We start from the raw sequence: 22,571 nt of genomic DNA on the forward strand, positions 1-22,571 counted from the left end.
AAACAAGTGATGACAAAATTCTCATCCTTTTTAGTATTTACAGTCTAATAAGGGATAATATTATATACCTCTTAGAAGTGAAAAAGAGGGATAAAAAGGGTGTTTTTTTATAGAATAGATTGAAAAAAAAGAATGATATAAAAGGTTAGTATACTATTATTTCTTATCTCTTATCTATATGAATAACACTAGTCTATTTAGTCAAATAATGCATGTGTTTGTTTATTTATTTGATTGATTTTATATGTTTCATCATTTTGGGTGTTTATAAACTTCTACAAGCTAAATACAAGGAAGATTTATGGAATACGTAATGAAGGATTTGTTGTTTTTCCATGAGCGGATAAAAAAATAGAACATTGTTTAGGTTTGGATAAAAAGAGAGATGTATAAAAGGTAAGGTTTTTCTTATATCTCAATTTTCCTAACCATCAAAGTGAAAACATCCTAATAAATAAAAGTACAGTTTATCGCCGATCTATTTGAATCAATATTTAGTCAAATTATTGCATGTGTTTGTTTATTTATTTAATGTGTATTCAAATGAAAAATGTGCACATGCACCATGATTAGATAAAGACTTATATTGAGCGATTAGATTCAATATTTTATTTGACTTATCATTTTGAATGAAAATAAAATTCTAAAAGCTAATTAAATATATTTAGATTTTTAAAACATGCAATGATTGAACATAGGTAAGAGATTAAAATGGCTTAATTCTGATGTCAAGTGACGAATATATAATTTCACATTATTTTTTTAAAGAACGACATCGTTTTAATAAGCTAGCTCAAGTAAAATATAACTCCGTATTGAAAAGAACATTGACACAAACATATAATTCATAGATTTTGAGTGGAGAACATATATAGTCATAAACTTCACCAAACCCTCACTTATAGCAATTACAACATATATATATATATATATATATATATATATAGACTTGATAAAATCAACAATATTTATTATGTGGGTAGGTTGGTGAGATCAAATTCCCAACACTTAGGCGATCATTCATCCAAAGATGCGAGACTCCAAGTCTTTAGTGAGACAGATGAGGAAGTTCAAGAAGGAAATCAGGTGCGGATTTTTGGGTGAGATGAGCTCGTAGTCTATAGTCCAAGTGATGAAGTCGACGCCATTTTTGATCTCAACATGGGCCGTTATGACCAAGTCCTTGTAGAGCACACAAAGGTCTCCTTCGAGCATCTTCCACAAGATTTGCTTCTTCTCTTTGTCGATGCCTTGAAGCACGTGTTTCGCCGCCTGAGGTTTGCCATGTATCACATATACATGCACATACATATTTGAATTAATTAAATATCATATACTCCATTTGTCCCAAACTTTTTTTACTTGGGGTATGACTTCTATTTTACATACAAGATGTCACATGTTGGAGTTCATGAATGGACTATTTAACGCGAGAAATTAGACAAAGTCAGATAAAATTAAACTTACCAACGGTGTAGCTCCACTCGATTACGGAGCCATTGACTCCATAATCACCTTGATGCAACTTACACTCCTGGATGTGCGTAGGGGTGGCTTTGATGAAGTGACGGGGATTAAGAGACGCGAGCTGATGAAACACATGCCCACCAGCCTTGAATGCCAACTGAGCTATCAACTTGTTAGGGTATGAGGCCATTCTCTCTTGGAATCTTCTACTAAGTGATCTTTTCAATCAATTGAGTGATGCTTCAACATTTAGCAATAATAGTCTTTATAGATAGACAAGAAGCTTTGGAATGTTGCTTCTTAGTTTTACTATGTTTGGAGCTTTCTTGCTCATTTTGGTAAAAAAATTTGAGAGTGAAAGTTTCCACAATTCCTTGGAAGCAAATGCCTTTGTATTTAGGGCATCTTTTTACCTCTTCTTCACATTCGCAGCTAGTCGACTCCAGTAACCCTTTCTTAGGCTGTGAACTAGTTAGAGAAAGAAAGATACACAGGCGAGCACCATACGTAAACAGAAACCTCGGCTAACAAACCACCACGAATGATCGAGAAAAATATTAAATGCCTTGCATTTGTATACTATACTATACACACACCATTCACTAAATCAATGAGCATCAAAGATTTGGTAACTCCATCGGTTGTCACCAATGAGAAAATAGTCAATGTGCACCAGCCACAGCCAGTCCATCTGTAGCAACATGTTTCATCTACCATGGCAGCACAGAATAGCTCAAAAGGATCAAATCCTGAAATTTGCAAATTTTGCTTATCTGAGAAATTGAACATAGAAAAGTTGAGTTCAATATGATGGCATTCCATGTTTTGACCACTACGCGATGGTCCGGATAGATCTGTTGAAATACAAGTTATAGTCATTTAAATCACGAAATTTGTTCAAACTCCGGCCAGTCTCACAAGGTTGAAAATGAAATATTAAATCACAAAGTTTCAACTTTTATCGCTTGTCCTTTCCACGTACAACATGACATATTTGGTGATGCCCAAAACAATGTTTGTTTACTTAACATAAAAAAAGGAAAAGAGATGAAAAAAATACTCATTCTAACTAACAAAATCGTTTCGAGCATTACCAAAGACGTCATTGTTACACATATGGGACAATTAAGAAAAAAAATTAGAACTTCATGATTTAATATTCCATTTTCAAACTTTGTGGGACTGACAAGAATTTAAGCAAACTTCGTGATTTAAATTGCTATTACCCCAAACAAAAACCTCTAGTAATAAAAGAATTCGGCACTTTACATGAGAAGGCAAGGGAACAGGAGCAAACCTGAAGTTCTCCGCATATTCACTTGGATGAAGAGATGCGGCGTAAGGAAGAAATCCAACTACTTGAAGAAGCGGGGTTTTCATTTGCCTCCACAGGTAATATAGGTTTTGAGGTATTTCCTTTTCCGACAACAGCATGGGAGAACGAAGTGGATGGCACATTTGTGTTACTGAACACCTAAGCAAGAAGATAAATCACATGGATCAAACAACTGAGAAATACATATACCAATCAACAAATAGACAGACATCAGTAATATTCTTTTACGTAACAAGATGATAATAACTTACATTTCTGTCCACAGGATTGCCATGAGTGACATTTCGACTTGTTGGTGATTTGAATTGCAAGCGTACACCAGGACTGGCAGCGGTGTTATTTGACCTCATACGGTCACCCAAATTGGATGGAAGAGGAGCATTACTGCCTATGAGCCCCAACAAATACGATATGCAGACTCAGCTTTTCTTCTCAGTATCTTTCACAGATAAAACTAGTTCGTATTTATATTATATTGATTCTACGTTACCATCATAAACTTTAACCCACATTTGAGCATAGCACAAAAAAACTTTGCATCTTCAAAAGACCAAAAGATGAACTCATTTCTTGTTCTTGTAAAGAATTTATCGAAAACAGATTAAAAAAACAACCAAACACTTCCATAAAAAGAGTTAATAACTTTGATTTTAGGCCGGTAAATAGAAAGTTTCATAAATGGTCACGAACGAAGAGTCAAATCTCCAGTCCAGTTGAAGTTGGAAGTAAAGAACATATTTTTGGTTGGCAAAACTTTTCTACTAACATGAAAAAGCACAAATGTTAATAACCTTGATGCTTTTCTGCTTCTATCGGAGCCACTTCACTGCTTTCTCCAGCAATCGGCTGTGAAAAGTAACAAATGGTGACATGAGATTGGTTCACTAGTTTGCTATGCACATCATCTTACACAGAACTTGTCAAACTACAAGGAAGCTACTAAGCGAGATAAAAGAACAGTCGATACCCGTTTTTGCGTTTTACTTGTTTGTGCTTGCTGATACTTCAATATAGTCCAGTCAAATACATAATCAAACTCACAACCTGCACGAGGCAGCACAAAAGAATTTTGAAGATAGAAAAGCAAATGGAGAGCAGTATGGTATTTCTTATTTGGCTAGGCCTTCACCTTCACGAGTAAAGAGTTCACGGAATAAACGTTTCAAAAATCCATAATCAGGTCGCTGGTCAAACGTCAAAGAATGGCAATAGTGGAAATAGGAGGCGAATTCCACAGGGTGGGACTTGCACAGCACCTTCAGGAAAAACTAACATCACCTAATACTCCACGAGATTAAAGAGACAAGGAAAAGAAGAAGAGTTATCAATGTAACCACCTCAATAGGAGTTGATAATTTTTTCTCGCAAATCTTGTCATACTTCTGCTTCTTGGTGGCAGCTTTTAATCCCTGCCAGGGAAGGCTATTCACAGACTTACAGTTGGTTAAAAATGAAAAAGAAAATGTCAAAATGAATTAAGAATAATCATTGAACAAGGACTCGCTTACCTTCCTCTCAAAAAATATAGAAGCACGTATCCAAGGGACTCGAGATCATCCCTTCGGCTTTGCTCTACAAAAGGAGGATAGGATAAGAGGGAAAAAGACGGGTTACATAATATCAATCATAGATATCACAATTCAATACTTGTCGTTCTTATCCTCAAATGACCCCACACAAAGGTAAAAGTCTGTGCTTACCAATTCCAAGATGGGTGTTACAACTTGCATACCGTGCGGTTCCCGTCAAATTCTTATTCTCCCTGTACAAATAAGAAAGGCAAGCACGATACTCATGAGTCATCATAAGGCCTGTGTCGAATTGTTGCCACTATGAATGGAGAGACATTTTGTAAAGTCAAATTCGAACATGATAAGAAAAGAGATTACACAATTTTAAATTTTTAAAATTGAGTTTGTGTGCTTTTTCAATCTTGCAAAGTGTGATATTTCAAGTTCGCCATCTTACTTTTGTAAGGAGATAACGAATTACTCAAATAAGTGTCAACTAAGATCGCACCTGTAGGGAATATGCCGGTTTGATGTCAAATCACGGTACCTTTTAGCCAAACCAAAATCAATAATATAAACCTAGGAGGGGCAACGAGAGAATAAGATTATTGAAAAAAAGAGGAAGCATGGGGAAGAGACACCACATGCACAACAACCAACAAATGCTTTTACCTGATTCGCTTTCCGACCAAGACCCATGAGAAAGTTATCAGGTTTGACATCCCGATGAAGGAGGCCTTTAGAATGGACAAATTCTATCCTGGTTATCTACATGGAACAAAAAAAATAATTCCAACTTAAATGTTGGAAAAAAGAAGAAACAAAGAACTCCAATTTTCCAAGTATGTAGTTACCATTTGATCAGCCAACATTAACACCGTCTTCAACGAGAACTTCCTACCACAATACACGAAAAGGTCCTCAAGGCTCGGTCCCAGTAAATCAATGACTAGAACATTTTCATCTCCATTGACACCAGACCACTTTATGCCAGGTACACCACCTGCAATGAGATATACGTTATATACATTTAACAGACTTCGAAAGACCAACTTGAGTAAGGGAAAGCAGTAATCCTAAAATTACTACTGTGACACGTATATTTTCATACCCTAATATAGCTATCTGAATTTTCAATTAATTCATACTTCTAAAATGGACACACTCAGATTGAACATGTGCACTATTACAATGCTGCAAACTTGACATAAAGTTTCTCCTCGTCCAAACTAAAGATGATTTAAAAGTGATAATCATGAGTGACTCATGTCAAGCTATGGCTTACATTTGTTTTAAAGCAAATAAAGTGAAGTGACTCAAGCATGCTAACTTTCTTCAAAGCAAAAAATAAACCAAATGGGAATTTTTGTTTCCTGATTAAGAGATGCAGCGTCTAAGCAGCACAAAAGTAAACTAATCCTCACTCCGATTCATCATTCACAAAACACATGTATGCAGTATACACAAACAATTGATATATGCAGGCTAACGTACTTCCCCCTTGGAGGGAGCGGTATAACTTGGCCTCGTAGAGAAGCTGGGGGTGCTTGGTCTTATTGTTTTCCTGCAAAAACACAGAAAAGCCCGTCAGCAGCAGTCAGCTACGGAGTAGACAATCGTTACTGGCATGCCAGTCATGTGAAGCACTGGGAAGATACAGGAAATACATTAGAAAAAGGTCCACCAGACAGGTAAATTCCGCGAATGTACATCATGGGAGATGATATCCGCCATTTGTACCCGGAAAAAAACCATTTCCAATGAAGGGAAAGACGCGAGCGCCTCTCGCGTGTTTAAAATGAAACACACGTCTCTCTCTCGCGTGTATAATTAAACACGCATGAGTCTCATGCGTGTTTGCCTTTGATACAGAAATGGCATGAGTCTAAGTCAATTTCCTCAAATTCGTGTGTATTTTTTACTCTTATGTGATCTCGATTTTCATTTGATGTGTAATTCCTCACGGAGAGGAAAAGGGATTAGAGAAAGAAAGGAAAGCTGTATGAACATTGAGAGGGAGAAAGCTTGCGCCCAGATGATTTCTACTGGTTATTATACTTCCAAAAAAAGTGATGAAATATGCGAAGATGACTGTGACGAGGTACGCTCTTCAATTGCTAATTCCCCTTTTGCGCCATAACTTTCTCTCTTCAACGATACAAAATGCAGAAATTTTAAAATGTTATTTTCGAATTTGTCTTCAACGATACACCCATTTCTGTATCAAAGGCAAACACGCATGAGACTCATGCGTGTTTCCATGGACATATGACTAATTGCCGCTTTAAATATTCACAACAATAAGATCGGGGAAAAACCATGAAACTTGGATTTGTTCGCAACCATCACATGGTGAAAAAATAGTATGTGTTATATATTGCTGATGTTTTCAACCAACCGATGTCGTTTTCTTTATGAATAGACAACATCGTCATGTATAATTTTCCAGCTGCCATGTCTGACACGATTTATCGTTCATGTGATAATTGCAAACAAATCCAAACTTTATGGTTTCTCCAGCTGATTTTTAAAGTTGCAAGGTGATTTTCTGGCAGTTTGCCTAATAAGAAAATGAGCCCAGAAGCACCACAAAAGTAATTTAAATAAAAATCCAATCTTAACAAAACAAACAACTCAAAAAAGAATAAAAAATGAACCATATACTTCAGCATGCAGGTTTCCATAAACAGAAATCCAAAACACTCAACAAATTTAGCATTTTTAAAGGGAAAAGAAACGAACAAACAGTAGCAGAGACTTACGATCTTCACTGCCACAATCTCAAACGTGTCTATATGCGTAGCTGCAGAAACACAAGTAGCAGAGAAGAATTGAGCATAGTGAAACACGAAAGCTTGAATCAAATTGAGACGCGTCAAAATCTCACCCAAAAAGATATCACCAAATGATCCACTGCCGATCTTACGGCCGAGCTTGTATTTGCCTCCGACTATCCGCTCCATCAGATCAGCGCCCCAAATCCAATCTCAGCTATCATAAATCGATTCCGAAATCCTCGGATTCGTGGCTTGGGAAAGGGCAATTGAATTTCCGGTGACGACAGAGGAAAGCCACAAACACAGGAGTAATTGTTGGGTATAGGCGGAAGATGACAAGAGAGAGAAAGAGAGAGGGCATTGACGAGTTGTACCTCGCTCACGAGGGCTGCCAAAATTGCTCGAGTTGAGACACAGTTGGAGAGAGAAGAGTGAGAATTGGGTAATCTGTAATTATGTGGACTTCTGTGCATTGACGGTTTGTACCTAAGAGTACAACAATAATCTGTATCCGACGAGGTTGATGGCGTCATATATATTTCGAATTTTGATTTATCTTGAATCTAAGATTAAAAAATTTCCTGTTATCCCATTAATAACATTTTCTTTTGAGAAAATCCAATACTAAATTGGAAATACATGATAAATAAAATTTTTGTGATGCCACGAGCCCACGACTAAAAACAATGAGTTTTTCAATTCAACCTAAGATATTTTGTTGTCAAATCGGACGGTTGATTTTTTTGAAACGATATTTAAATTTTGATAGTGTGAAACAAATTAGAATTTGATTTGATCACTTTTATATACAGTTAACCCTTGAATTTAATGGATTAGATTAGATAAAATGTCACATTAATCTCAAGTCAATATACGGTCGACAATTTTGAGACAAGTTAATTTTAAAAGAGTAAATTAAAACTCAGTTTTTTTATTATCAAGAAAATACTAGTTTATACTAGTACAAGATTTTAAATTAGTAAGGTTATATACTTAAATAAACAAATAATCCCCCGTCCCACAATAATTGTCACTCTTTTCAATTTCGGTATGTCCCATAATAATTGTCATACTTCATTTTTAGGTAAGTAGGTCTCACAATCTACTAACTCATTTCACTCACATTTTATTATAAAACCAATATAAAAAAGTGGGTCTCACATTCCACTAACTTTTCCAACCAACTTTTCTTTACATTTTTTAAAACTCGTGCCGAAAATAAGAGTGACAATTATTATGGGACAAGGGACAAAGGGAATATATTTTATCCCATAATAATAAATTAAGAGGGTTCACTTTGGTTGTAAAGAAACAAGTGATGACAGAATTCTCATCCTTTTTAGTATTTACAGTCTAATAAAGGATAATACTATCCCTCTTAAAAGGTGATTTTTTATTGATTAGAATGAAAAAAAAAGAATGATATAAAAGGTTAGTGTACTATTATTTCTTATCTCTTATCTATATGAATAACAATAGTCTATTTAGTCAAATAGTGCATGTGTTTGTTTATTTATTTGATTGATTGATTTTATATGTTTCATCATTTTGGATGTGTATAAACTTCTAAAAGCTAAATACAAAGAAGATTTATGGAATACGTAATGAAGGATTTGTTGTTTTTCCATGAGCGGATAAAAAAACAGAACATTGTTTAGATTAGGATAAAAAGTAAGATATATAAAAGGTAAGCAATTTTTCTAACAATCAAAGTGAAAACATCCTAAGAAATAAAAGTACAGTTTATCGCCGATCTATTTGAATCAATATTGAGTCAAATTATTGCATGTGTTTGTTTATTTATTTAATGTGTATTCAAATGAAAAATGAGCATATGCACCATGATTAATTAGATAAAGACTTATATCAAGTGATTAGATTCAATATTTTATATGACTCATCATTTTGAATGTACATAAATTTCTAAAAGCTAAATATAATCAGATATTTAAAACATGCAATGATGGAATATAGGTAAGACATTAAAATTAAATGGCTTAATTCTGATGCTCGAGTGAAAAATATGAAGAACGACATGGTTTAATAACGCTCAAGTAAAATATACGCTTAAAAAGAACATTGACACAAACATGATAGTAGAATTCATATATTTTGAGTGGAGAACATATATAGTCATAAACTTCACCAATCCCTCACTTATTGCAATTACAACATACATACATATAGACTTAATAAAATCAACAATATTTATTATGTGGGTAGGTTGGTGAGATCAAAGTCCCAACACTTGAGCGATCATTCATCCAAAGATGTGAGACTCCAAGTCTTTAGTGAGACAGATGAAGAAGTTCAAGAAGGAAACCGGGTGCGGATTTTCGGGTGAGATGAGCTCGTAGTCTATAGTCCAAGTGATGAAGTCGACGCCATTTTTGGTCTCAACATGGGCCGTTATGACCAAGTCCTTGTAGAGCACGCAAAGGTCTCCTTCGAGCATCTTCCACGAGATTTGCTTCTTCTCATTGTCGATGCCTTGAAGCACTTGTTTCGCCGTCTGAGGTTTGCCATCTATCACATATATATGCACATACATATTTGAATTAAATATCGTATAGTACTCCATTTTTCCCATTATTCATAGCACCAGATTCTTTTTAAATTGTCCCAAACTTTATTTACTTGGGGTATGACGTCTATGTTACATACAAGATGTCACATGTTGGAGTTACGAATGTACTACTCCCTCCGTTCTTTGTTAATAGAGACATTTCTTTTCGGCACGGAGTTTAAGAATAGTGTGTTAAATGGATGGTGAAAAAAGTAAAAGAGAGTAAAGTAAGAGATATGAAGAGAGAATAAAGTAAAAAGAAGAATTACTTTTTGCTAAAAATAGAAATGACTTAATTAACTTAGAACTTCTCAAAATAGAAAAATAACTCTATTAACATGGAACAGATGGAGTATTTGACTCCATAATTGCCTTGATGCAACACGAGAAATGAGACAAAGTCGAATCAAATTAAACTTACCAACGGTGTAGCTCCACTCGATAACGGAGCCATTGACTCCGTAATCGCCTTGATGCAACTTACACTCCTGGATGTGCGTAGGGGTGGCTTTGATGAAGTGACGGGGATTAAGAGACGCGAGCTGATGAAACACATGCCCACCAGCCTTGAATGCCAACTGGGCTATCAACTTGTTAGGGTATGAGGCCATCCTCTCTTGGAATCTTCTACTAAGTGGTCTTTTCAATTAATTGAGTGATGCTTCAACATTTAGCAATACTAGTAGTCTTTATATAGACAAGAAGCTTTGTAATGTTGCTTCTTAGTTTTACTATGTTTGGAGCTTTCTTGCTCATTTTGGGAAACGATTTTGAAAGTGAGAGTTTCCAAAGTTTCTTGGAAGTAAATGTCTTTGTATTTAGGTTTTGCAATTTATTGCAAAGTGTTTGTTTTAGGAGAGAAAAACGTTGGTTGTAAGATCTATGCAATCTTTCATGCATAAAGATGATTCTAATGAGTTGGGGTCCACCCAAATAAAATAAATAAAAATCCACAACTTCGTGTATATCCTCCTAATCCTAATTTATATCTTAGAATATTTTTTTTAAATCCAATTATAATTATCATCTTAGTGTACATCTTAATTATTTATAGGTCATGCACGTTAGTTTTTCATACCTTATCAATTATTATAAATATAAACAAGACATCATATATTACCTTAACTAGCTATCTCATCATTTCTCCTTTAAAGTATTCTTATTTTAATAATCTCTAATTTTATATATTTATTTAAATTGAGACATATAAATGATTACGATTATATAATTAAAATAAAAAATTACTCATGAGGGAGTTATGTGCATGGTTAATGATCTAGGCGTACAAAACTCAAGACAAAATATGCAACTCATTGTGGCTCGTCAAATAAATTATCATAGTCGAGATGTGACGTGTCATGCGGCATTTTCACTCTCAATGCACATTCATCTGCGGGGAAAATTTTACTACCATTTTTTATTACTCTTTTTGTGTTTAACAAGAGATTTGATTCATCATGTTGGATCGATGTATATGAACTTCTACAAAACTAATTATAATCATATAATAAAATATGCAGTGAATAAATTATTGTTTCTTCATAAGGGTCCACCCCCAATCACTAATTGAGAATTGGGCCGGGCCCAATTTCGGTCATATCAGCTACTATAAAATATGTAGTGAATAAATTATTGTTCCTTAAAAAGGGCCACCCTCAATCACTAATTGAGATATCGGGTCGGGCCCAATTCGGTCATATCAATGTTATGTAGGAGAGTGTTATATTGCTAACTCAATACTTAATTGCTAACTATAATTAAATAATAGTCATTAGATATTCAAATTAAAGGCCTAGATCGTCAGCCCCGGAATGTCAATATAATAAAAAAAATATATCAATAAGGATATTAATGTCAATTTTGTAACTAACTTTTAAAAAGTATCACATAACATTAAAATCATATAACTTTCTCGATTTAAATTATTTTTTCGCACAACATATATCAAATTAAAGATAATTTCATAAGGATTCTAACGAGATCTCACTTGCATATGTTCCGATGTCAAAATTTGAAATTTTTTTTAAAAAAATTCAATTTTTTCGTACAACAAATGCCAATATAGTATATAAAATATGTCAATATTATACATGAAGAATGTCATTCTTAAAGCGTGTTGACATTCTCAAAGCATTGTGTTGGTATTTTTAAAACACTATATTGGCATTTTCATCTAAAACCTTAATTTGGTAATTTTTTATTATCTTTTTCGATTTAATTAATAAAAATAAAAATTACACGTGGCAAATTTTGGACCACTAAATTTCTAAAATCCTATGGTCTTAAATTAGTTGTAGTTTGCAACTAGAGAGTGAGTTAGCAATTGATCACTCCTCTGTTCATGTATTTATTGAGCTTTCATCTGACATATTTATTGTTTATATATATAGGATAAATAGTCAGAAAAAATTACTCCTATGAATTTTGGTCAAATTATAATATTTTTGTAATTTTTGAAAAACAGCCTTAAAATTACAAGTTTTAATATTTTTCTCAATTTTCCTATCACAAAAAAATTGATTTCCTAATTGTAATATGTTGTTGATTTGGTGCACACACATTCCAAATTGGTGGTGTATTTGAGTTATTTTGCTAAGTAAGTTGAGAGAAATGATAAAATTAATGGTTAATGTTATTCTTGTTGAATTTTTCGAATGTCAATTTAAATACAATTTCACCCAAATTAGTTTGGAAAATTAAGAAAAAGTATTAATAAAATTTATAATTTTTATGGCCGATTTTCAAAATTGTGGAATAGACCATAATTTAACCAAAATCATCAATTTTTCGGTAATTTATCCTAGATATGTGTGTACACCTTAAGACAATGACATTTCTTGTATATAAAAACACTTAAATCTTGAGCACTTATATATTTATGTGTATATCTCCACAATTCGTATTTATATGCATGCAAAAATATTTATTTGAGGAAGGCTACCCATTCGTTCCTTCCTCACATGCTTTTGCACGTATTCGCGAAACGGAGCACCATTCTTAACACGCTGTAGCGCTGTGCTTAGCGGCTAAGCACTCGGATACATGCTAAAAGAAAGCCGCTAAGCACAACGCTGATAACGTTAAAACTTAAAATAACTTTATTTTGATGCTCAAGTAGAAAATATATTAATATCACGCTATTCTCTTTGGAAGAATGATATCGTTTTATGATTATACTTGATGGATTCATCACTTTGTTTATCTACTTGGAAAAACAGGTGTAACTCTTCAATATAAGAAAATTTATAAAAAAATTAGGGATTTAAATATCAATAAGATTCCATTTCACGTTCATATATTTCAACAACTTAATTTTTCTTACGTAAGTAGTACTAAAATTTATTAAAAAGAACGTTGGCACAAAACATGATATATAGTAGAATTAGTATATAAATTGAGTTGATAGAACTTTGACCAAACCGCCACTTATTGCAATTACACCATATATAGACTTATTTAAATCGAGAACAGCATTATTAATTTATTTTGTGGGTAAAGGTTGGTGAGATCAAAGTCCAAACACTTAGGCGATCGATCGATCAACCAAAGATGTGAGACTCCATATCTTTAGTGAGACAGATGACGAAGTTCAACAAGGACATTGGATGCAGAGTTTCAGCCGCGATGAGCTCGTATTCTACAGTCCAAGTGACAAAGTCTACCCCATTTTTTGTCTCGACATGGACCGTTATGACCATGTCCTTATAGAGCTCGCAAAGGCTTCCTTCAAGCATCTTCCACGAGATTTGCTTCTTCTCCTTGTCGATGCCTTGAAGCACTTGCTTCGCCGTCTGAGGTTTCCCATCTATCACATAGACACATGTGAATTTGATCAAGATTAAATATTTTACACTCCATTCATCCCATTGTTTATAGCACCCATTCTTTTTAGATTACCCCAAGATGTCACCGTTTGGTGTTAACGAATGGACTATTTGTCCCAAACTTATTAATGTTAGATGATACAAAGTATAAACAAAATTATTTGAATGGTGACAAGCTTAAAATCATTTTAAAATAAAATAAAATAAGCATGCACAAGAAATGAAACGAGTCAAGGGAATCGAACTTACCAACATTGTAGCTCCACTCGATCACGGAGCCATTGACTCCGAAGTCGCCTTGATGCATCTTACAGTCCTGGATCTTGTCAGGGGTGGCGCTGATGAGGTGGAGGGGATTATTACACATGAGGTGGTGAAAGATGTCGCCACCGGCCTTGAATGCCACCTGGGCTATCAACTTGTTGGTCAATGAGGCCATCTCTCCTTGGATGATACTAAGTGATGTTTTTAGTTATTTGAGTGATGCTTCAACATTTGGGGAGTCTAGTCTTTATATAGGCTAGATGTTTGCAATGTTGCTTATTAGTTTTACTATGTTTGGGCTTTCTTGTTCATTTTGGTAAAGGATTTTGAAAGTGAGAGTTTCCATAATTTCTTAGTAGCAAATGTATTACTTACTTAGTATTTAAGGTTTTGCAATTTATTCAAAGTGTTTGGTGTGGGATATATATTGGTTTGGGAGAGAAAAACGTTGGCTGATAGAAACGCTTATGCACAAAGATGTTTCTGATGTGTTGTGATCCATCTAAATATTTTTTTAAAATATCCACTTCTTTTTGTATATATCATCATAATGCCAATTGGAAGAGAACAACAACCATCACTTGAAGATTAATGTTTTAGCTGGTAAAAATCATACTACCCCATTCATTCCTGGTATTTCATTTTGTCATGGAGATTAAGACACAATAAATGTTTATTGTGTTTAGTGGTGAGATAATAAAAGCGAGAAATAAAATAATAAGTAGTGAGACACAAAAAGAAATTACGACTCTATTAATGCGGAATCTAAATGTAAAACCATGCCTAGTTCTCTGCAAATATATCAGAACTCTTGTATGAAGCTATAATTTCTTACATTCAGTGGAAGTTTAAAGAAACTAGTATCTTCAATTAATTTGACGAAAACTAATTTAATACTCACCGTATCATTACTTGAATTTGAAAATTAAAGAAAACTGAACTTGCGAAACTTAACATCTGCCAAATATTTACAATAGACATAAATATAGACTACATATGTATTTATTCTAAAGTTTTCATCCTATTTTTTCTCTTCTAGAATTCTCTACTTTTTTTTATATATATTCTATTTTTTTCTAAATATTTCTATTATAAATTATCTTCAAATTTTAATTACAAAAATAAAGTTTATTGTTTATTTGAACACATTTCGTACAATAAAAATACTAAAATAAGAAGACGATGAAACGGTACTCAGTTGATAAAACGTTTGTTGTCAATCCAATAGGTTAGGAATTCAGGTCATCACGAGAATAAATAGGAAATCTTTATTGATCATTTTTTTCAAAATAAAAATAAAAATTGTGGATTAAGTAGGTTTAAGATGATTTTCTGAAATATATTCTTTCAGTAGATAGCAATAAAGAATACATTTCGTATTAGATCCTTTCAATGCTTTACCACACCAGTGTTACTAATCTCTTCTTAGGTAAGAGAGAATTATCACAAATACTGCAACCACACCAATAGGTAGCCAAGGCCTATCTAGGTTGTGAACTCGTTTTTCTTCTTACTAGATCTGGTCAAGTCCCCTACTGGTGAACACATGAAAGTCATCGTATTCCCCTACTTAATCTTCTTAGTAAGAAGTCTTAGACGTGTTTATTATATTTCAATAATAAACCATTATATTATATTATTTATTCTCATAACTAGGTAAATAAGTGGATGTGGCGTTTCTTGTATACATGCATGAGCTGACTGTACAAAGGCATGTACGCTCGAAGTATCTTATAGTATACAAACCCCAACATCTAGCTCGGGTGCCCTTCTTCGTCACGAGTTATTGTCTCCTGCACTTTTCTCGTCCTGCGCTGGCGCAATCTACTCCATAAGCCAGTTTTTCACCATCTACACGTAATAATTTCAAACAAAAATCAACTACATACCCTATATTGCAACTTTTGTCATTTCGTTGATTTTGGGTGCTCTTTTGCATGAAATCTGTGGAAGTGATGAAGTTTGAGATGAATATGCAATGTATTAACTTCAAAATATTTTAGATAGTCAGTTTCTATGATTTATTCTAGTTGTCAAAAATATTATAGGTAAGACAAAAAAAATTAAGACAAAACTAACAAAAAAAATAAAACAAACTAACATTAAAAAAAGCTTAAATATCGACTAATATCACACAAAGAAAACATGATCCTCAAAATAAGATTTAAAAGTGATACTTTCCTTTCACCTTCTCTCACAGACTCTATCTCTACCTCAGCCTTATTTTCCTCCCCAATCTCCAAACTGATGATTTATACATGTACACGAAAACAATGTAATATTTTATACTCTACGTCTTCTTTGCTTCCTTTTGCCATTTCGTTGACTTTGGGTGTTCTCTTTGCATGAAATATGTGGAAGCGACGAAGTTCAAGATGAATATTCAATGCATTAACTTTAAAATAGTAGTCAATTTCTATAATTTATTCTATTCGTTAAAATACTCCCTCCGTCCCATAATAGATGTCATACTTTCTTTTTAGTTTGTCCCACAAAATATGTCACATTTCTTTTTTTTTGAAAAAGTTCTCTATCACATTAATATAAATATATTATTTTTTCTTTTCACTTAACACACAAAATAACACCTCCTAAAATCATGTGTCAATCCCCAAGTGTGACATCTACTATGGGACGGAAGGAGTATTATAGCTAAGATAAAAAAAAATTAAAACGAAGTAGCATTAAGAAAAAAGCTTAAATATAGACTAGTATCACTCAAACATAACATGATCCTCAAAATAAGTAATACTTCCTTTCACCTTCTCTCACATGACTCTCTCCCCACAACCTCTGACTCGTGTCTTTGGCTCTTTGCTTTTCACTCTTTCTCTTAGGACTATACCTCCACCGCTTCTGTCTTCATATATTATTGTAGGAGAATTCTCGTCGTTGGAATTCTTCAAGGAAATGGTAATGAATTTATCTAATGTTTGTATCGAAAAGATAATTCCACAATGAAATAACATGTATTTATAGACAAAAATTAAAGATCCCAACAATTTTTTAAACCTCACCATACATCATAGAAATAAGAATGCATTTATCTTGCTAGTGAATGACAATTAAAATGACTATTAATTTATAATTAAAATCATTATTTAATAAAATTAGTGTAACCGCCGACTCTTTTAACCATGGCTAAATTATAGCATGTTGTATATGCCATACACTGAATTATGGAGTATATATTTGGGTGATGTTTGTAACAGTTGTAACTGATATCAACATTCAAATAGTAGTATAAATTTACATCCGGTTGCATTATTATTTTTTTAGCTATGGTTGAATTTGTTTGAATTTGTTTAGTCATGTCCGTGATATTTTATAAGATGTCATATTAAATAAAATTTATTTATAAAAATAGCTAAAATAGTTGTATAGAAAATCATGTAACCGCTAGTTATGTACTCCCTCCGTCCCATAAAAATATGAGCGATTGATATGGCACGGGAATTAAAACAAAATTGGTAAAGTAAGACAGAGAAGAAGAAGGATAGTTAAAGTAGTATTAGTAGATAGTGAGACCCACATAATTAGTAGTGTTTAATGACGGTATAAGTTGTAAATAAATTAATGTATAAGGGTAATAAATTAGGTTAAGTTTCCAAAAATGGAATGCACATATTTTTATTGGACGGACGAAAAAGAAAAGTGCACATATTTTTTTTATGGGACGGGGTGAGTATTAAGCATTCAATATTGGAATTTATAAATATTCAAATTCATATCCAAAACTTATAAATTATTAAAATTAAGGCCAAAACTCGCCTTTTTATATAGTTATAGATTATAGATTATTATAGATGCCACAGCAAATCTGGTTCTGGAAAAACACTGAAGGGAGACCTGAATGGAAATTCTGATGCAGTTGTTAACGAAGAGGTAGGTGATCACAAACATATCCATTTGGCTTCTTCCTATATCCTTCCCTAGGTGTTGATTTGATTTGCAGTAAACCTAACAAGGCGAACTGTTGAGTAATATGGTGTACGAATAGATAAGCACACAACTTCATCAGGGAGAAGACAGATATGAGAGTTATTGGATATGCTAAACTCCAACACATACCAAGAATGATCATCCAACATGAAGTAGATGTTGGTTATCCTTACTAATGTCCTGATGGCTGATGTAGATGTCGATAAACAATATCCCTCACTAATCGTCCTGATCATCTAGTGTTTTCAACCCCAAAAGAAGAGGGCCAAATCAAGAAAGCATCTTTTCATGTTTTTACATCATTCTATTCTTCAACTACACAATTCTCGATTGAGGGATACCATAAGATACTACCAGCAAACAAAGTTCACAAAATCAATTAGCTAGATTAGCATATGTGGTTCAATAACTACGAATTTGGGAAAATGCAAGCAGATTTAAAGTCAAGCCGGATTCTCCCACGCTAGCACTTCAAGTAATGATCAATAGCTATTTGGATCCTAAACTCTAGCATATACCAAGAATGATCGTCCAACAACATGAAGAAGATGTTGCTACCTAACTAATTTCCTGTGTTTTTCAACCCAAAAAAAGAGGGCCAACAGCATATTTTCTCAATCTCACATCATTCTATGTTTCAATTACATAAGTTCATCCACACAGACACACTCTTTCAAGGGATACCATACGATATGCCAGCAAACAATGTAAAAACCAATTAGCTAGACTAGCCTTATGTGGTTCAATAACTACAAATTTGGGAAATGCAAGCAACGTTATAGTCAATCTGGATTCTCCTTCCCACACTAGCACTTCCAATTACTAATCAAAGTTATTTGGATCCTAAACTCCAACACATACCAAGAATGATGATCCAACATGAAGTTGATATTCGCATCCCTCGGTAATGTCCTGATGTAGACGTTGATATCCCTCACTAGTGACATTTTCATCTAGTGCTTTCAACCGCCAAAAGAGGGCTAAATCAAGAAAGCATATTTTCATGTATTCACATCATTCTATGAGTCAATTACTTAAGTTCATCCACACTCTGTTGAGGGATACCATAAGCAATGGTGGACATCGTAAAGTTTTGTATTTTGTGTAAATCGTTGTGCAAAAAGAACCTATCGTCACAATGAAATATCTGAAAATTATTGGCTCAAAATTCAAACTCCAATCTTACGCAGTAAAATATAGCCCCTCCAAAAACAAATTTCTGCATCCGCTCCTAATCATAAGATACTACAAGCAAACAATATGCACAATCAACTAGCTAGACTAGCATTATGTACTTCAATAACTGCAAATTTGGGAAATAAAGCAGCACTAAAGTCAAGCTGGATTCTCCCACACTAGCACTTCCATGTAATAATCAATAGCAGTGCTATTTAACTACAAATCTACAACCCCCAATTCTCATACTCAAACTCACACAAGCATTTCAACAAACACGTAGCATTCACCACTCCACAAGTACAAAAAGGCAATCAAAACAACTAATCAACCCAAATCCTCGAAAGATAATCACATGATCGAAATACAGACACCTAGAACAATGAGACAAGTACCAAACAGCGCGAGACCCACGCGAGTTTCTTCGCCGAGAATGATCCCGAAAACAGCTGTGGCAGCAAAAGTAGTGGCGTTGGTGACGGGCACAGCTACAGAAATCGGAGAGTCGCTCAAGATTGCGAAGAAAGTGGCCGAGGCCGACAGATTTACTATGAACGGGAGAGTGTACTGCCAAATCAAGAGGAGCTTGAGCCACTTGTGGAGCAGCGGCGTGTTTGTTTGGGGCGCTGATTTGAGCGCTTGGTCCCATAAGATTGCGCCTTTGCGCATAAGGGCGTTAGTGGCCCCCCAAACGAGCCCTACTGCCAGCATCTTCTCCACATCTCTCCCTACCATTGATCGATCGATCGGCTCTACTGTATTGTTGAAGATTTCTGCTGGATGAATAGATTTTGAAATTGGAAAATACAAGTAAATAAATTGCTAATACAAATTTAATATCCATAGTTAAAAAAGATTAGTAAAATCGAAAGTGTATTTTAGTTTTGATTAAAAGTTTTATTGAGTTACTACATTATATCATAGCACATGATTGTGATACGGTTTTCAAGTATTCACAGTGCTATACATTTTACGTTTGACCCTACGATGATATTTCACAATATCATTAATAAGATTTCTCTTAAAATCAAAACATAAGTTAAGTTCATAATTTAAAGAAATTCAACAAATGTAGAAATGTCCTATTTTTTATGAGTATGTATACCATAATTTTTCGATTTTTAGTTTTGGTGTAAAAAAACATATGTACTTTAAAATTTTGGAATTTGATGCTCAATTTTAATTTTTTTGGAGATGAAATACTAATGGGCCAGCGCTCAAGCCCATCCCTTAAAACATTACCAAGTCCTTTTTACGAATAGATGAATTTAAATTTTAAAACCACATCATTTATAAATAAATTTAGATTGAAAAAAGAAAATAAAAAATAAATAAATAAATAAATTTAGATTGAAAAACCATGTCACTTGAACAATATCAATTTATCATGTTTTTTCCAATTGTTCAGACTTCAGTGCAAAACTTATTTATAATTTAGATTGATACTTTTCTGTTCCACAAAACGATCAAAGTATTCATTTTAAAAATTATTTTACAAATTCATGCACGTGCCATAAAATTCTTTAATTTTTTTTTCTATGACAGAAACATGTGTGATTTGTTTTTATAATTAAATAATACTCTCTCTGTTTCAAGGTAGTTGAGGAATTTCTTTTTCTGAAAGTAATTTGTGATCCAACAATAATACATTATTTAATTTACTCCATTTTCCAGATATATATCCACTTATCCAGGCATTACATACACATGTATATGTGCCATATAGTATATGAATTTATGCAAGTACAAAAATCACTCTATATATCTAAGGCTGTATTAATGTGCACTCGTAGCCAAAAATAAATTAGTCCAAAACGCTAGAGAAGAAAGTTGGCAAACTTGGATCCATTTCATTATCAATTGCAGTTCACATATATAGCAATCTTCAATCAAACTGTAATCAAATATACAATGTTGAAGCATTTCACAATGAGAGTTTGAGCTCCAAATCTATATCTTGTGAGCTACTTGAGTCTGAGTTCTGACTACTCATGTTCATATTGTTGGAACCCTAAATCAATCAAAACATAGTGAAATATATAATCAGAATTAAGTACTAAAATTTGGTTCGATTTTTGTTCGATTTTAACGGTTATACGTACCTGAGCCGGCAGTTCGAAGAAGGATCTTGTCATGTTGGGCTCAACAAAATGTTGAGTTTCATAGCCTGCATTGCTATGATGATTCCATCTGAGTTTAAGCCAAAAGAAATTTATAATGAATGTGAAAATTGTTCATCGAACTATCCAATATTCCAATGTTTTGGGATATGACCATCGTCGGAAAACCATGAAATTTAGTCAATATCTGATTCGTCTCGCAACTTTCAAAATCAGTTGAAAAAATCACGAAGTTTGACATTGCTATAGTTATATCAAACAATGTTAAAGTTCATGGATTTTTCGGATTGGTTTTTAAAATTGCGAGACAAACCAAACTTTGACAAAACTTCATGGTTTTGCAAGTGATTTGTCTCATTTACAATACATGAAAAGAAAGCAAGAATCTTCATGCAAATTACCTTGCTACATTGGTGGGTTGGGAATCTCCATATGCAAGATTTGCCCTATCTAAATCTGGCAACCCCATCTGAAAACAGTAGTAAAAAACATTGTATTAAATCAAAAAATATTGTTGTGATTCAGGATTAGTTTCCTCCTAATTAATTGCTTCATCTCAACATGTACTATCTCCAAAGCATATAGTATAATTTTCAGTCCTATATTTTACAGAAATGAAGCTGTTGAGAATTTGAATTGTCGAGAGTTAAAATCTTCTTGAATTCTTGATAGACAAAGCAACAAAAAAAGATAAGTACTATAAAAGTGTGGAGTAATCATCTTGTCTATGGTTCTCAAAAGAAAATAATGAATCTAATTAGGCCAAGGTTGACTACAAAATGAGGGATAAAATGTTTACAAAGTTAGGATTTCTTCCCAATTATCCGCCGATTGGCTCACTTTAAAGTACTCCCGACGTACCTGAATTTGACTGAATTTCATGATTTTTCGAGCAAATTATCCATAAAAGAAATGCAAAAATCATCTGAGATTCTATTATCACTAATTGCAATTATTCATCTAAATTCCTAGTTTAATTTCTAATCAAACTAATCTCACCATGACTCCATGGTGCCCCTGGTAGCCATAAGCCCCCAACGGCGACGGCGACGTCGACGAGTGTGTTGATTGCATCCTCACATCCTCCTGCACAGTCCCCATCCATAAAATCATAAGAAAAAAACACACACACACACAACTACAGATCACAACAAATATTTTTTTTAAATAGTAGTAAAACAATTCATTAAAAAAAACCTGATATAAATTTGAAGCATAAGGGTTGTGATGAACAGAAGGTAAATATGTGTTTCCGAGTTGACTATGCAACCTAATCTTCTCAAGCTGCGCAACGCCAAGCCCCCGCTGCGGCTGCTTCGGCTTATCCGAGCCGCTCTTCTTCCCTTTTCTCGACGACGAGGATGAAGACGAAGACGAAGAAAGCCCACCCGAGCCCCTCTCGCTGCCGCCGAAGTAGTTGCTCCCCATATTACTCTGATAATCTTCTATACTGTGTGTAGTGTGTGTATTTTTCTTGATTTTCTTTCTCTTGACTTTTGATATTTGATGCTAAAAATTTGATTTCAGTGAGATGGAATCAGAGAGATCTTTTGATATAGTAGCTTTTAAGCTGTTAACACATTGCATC

General features: G+C 33.8%; 6 protein-coding genes across 8 annotated transcripts; all 6 read right to left on the minus strand.

The window, feature by feature from the left end:
• Positions 1 to 827: 827 nt before the first annotated feature.
• Positions 828 to 1,868, minus strand: LOC121796388 (MLP-like protein 31). Its single transcript, XM_042195250.1, has 2 exons — positions 1,468 to 1,868; positions 828 to 1,272 (listed from the first exon to the last, which is right to left on the minus strand). Exons 1-2 carry the CDS (start codon positions 1,655 to 1,657, stop codon positions 1,157 to 1,159), a joined length of 306 nt encoding a protein of 101 aa, XP_042051184.1. The 5' UTR covers positions 1,658 to 1,868; the 3' UTR covers positions 828 to 1,156.
• A 141-nt stretch (positions 1,869 to 2,009) lies between these two features.
• LOC121796340 (casein kinase 1-like protein 3) lies at positions 2,010 to 7,522 on the minus strand. Of its 3 annotated transcripts, none has more exons than XM_042195187.1 (15): positions 7,202 to 7,522; positions 7,077 to 7,117; positions 5,809 to 5,878; positions 5,169 to 5,317; positions 4,987 to 5,082; positions 4,823 to 4,893; positions 4,504 to 4,565; positions 4,312 to 4,375; positions 4,141 to 4,225; positions 3,933 to 4,059; positions 3,771 to 3,847; positions 3,595 to 3,649; positions 3,055 to 3,191; positions 2,765 to 2,941; positions 2,010 to 2,216 (listed from the first exon to the last, which is right to left on the minus strand). In XM_042195187.1, the coding sequence occupies exons 1-14, from the start codon at positions 7,275 to 7,277 to the stop codon at positions 2,783 to 2,785; spliced, it is 1,269 nt and encodes a 422-aa protein (XP_042051121.1). In that variant the 5' UTR covers positions 7,278 to 7,522; the 3' UTR covers positions 2,010 to 2,216; positions 2,765 to 2,782. The 3 variants fall into 3 exon arrangements, with proteins under 3 accessions (XP_042051121.1, XP_042051123.1, XP_042051122.1); XM_042195189.1 differs by having other exon boundaries at positions 2,010 to 2,240; XM_042195188.1 differs by having other exon boundaries at positions 2,010 to 2,321.
• Positions 7,523 to 9,170: 1,648 nt separating this feature from the next.
• LOC121796380 (MLP-like protein 31) lies at positions 9,171 to 10,309 on the minus strand. Its single transcript, XM_042195242.1, has 2 exons — positions 10,079 to 10,309; positions 9,171 to 9,617 (listed from the first exon to the last, which is right to left on the minus strand). Exons 1-2 carry the CDS (start codon positions 10,266 to 10,268, stop codon positions 9,352 to 9,354), a joined length of 456 nt encoding a protein of 151 aa, XP_042051176.1. The 5' UTR covers positions 10,269 to 10,309; the 3' UTR covers positions 9,171 to 9,351.
• A 2,702-nt stretch (positions 10,310 to 13,011) lies between these two features.
• On the minus strand, positions 13,012 to 13,947 carry LOC121796379 (MLP-like protein 43). The gene is made up of 2 exons (XM_042195241.1): positions 13,731 to 13,947; positions 13,012 to 13,462 (listed from the first exon to the last, which is right to left on the minus strand). The coding sequence occupies exons 1-2, from the start codon at positions 13,918 to 13,920 to the stop codon at positions 13,197 to 13,199; spliced, it is 456 nt and encodes a 151-aa protein (XP_042051175.1). The 5' UTR covers positions 13,921 to 13,947; the 3' UTR covers positions 13,012 to 13,196.
• Positions 13,948 to 19,006: 5,059 nt separating this feature from the next.
• LOC121796385 (transmembrane protein 234 homolog) lies at positions 19,007 to 19,702 on the minus strand. Its single transcript, XM_042195247.1, has one exon. It carries the CDS (start codon positions 19,596 to 19,598, stop codon positions 19,215 to 19,217), a length of 384 nt encoding a protein of 127 aa, XP_042051181.1. The 5' UTR covers positions 19,599 to 19,702; the 3' UTR covers positions 19,007 to 19,214.
• A 1,085-nt stretch (positions 19,703 to 20,787) lies between these two features.
• Positions 20,788 to 22,451, minus strand: LOC121796374 (protein SPEAR1-like). The gene is made up of 5 exons (XM_042195237.1): positions 22,181 to 22,451; positions 21,983 to 22,069; positions 21,385 to 21,452; positions 20,921 to 21,053; positions 20,788 to 20,874 (listed from the first exon to the last, which is right to left on the minus strand). The coding sequence occupies exons 1-5, from the start codon at positions 22,409 to 22,411 to the stop codon at positions 20,788 to 20,790; spliced, it is 606 nt and encodes a 201-aa protein (XP_042051171.1). The 5' UTR covers positions 22,412 to 22,451.
• Positions 22,452 to 22,571: the final 120 nt, after the last annotated feature.

Source organism: Salvia splendens, chromosome 3 (genome assembly GCF_004379255.2).
Source record: "Salvia splendens isolate huo1 chromosome 3, SspV2, whole genome shotgun sequence".
In the NCBI taxonomy this organism is placed as follows: domain Eukaryota; kingdom Viridiplantae; phylum Streptophyta; class Magnoliopsida; order Lamiales; family Lamiaceae; genus Salvia; species Salvia splendens.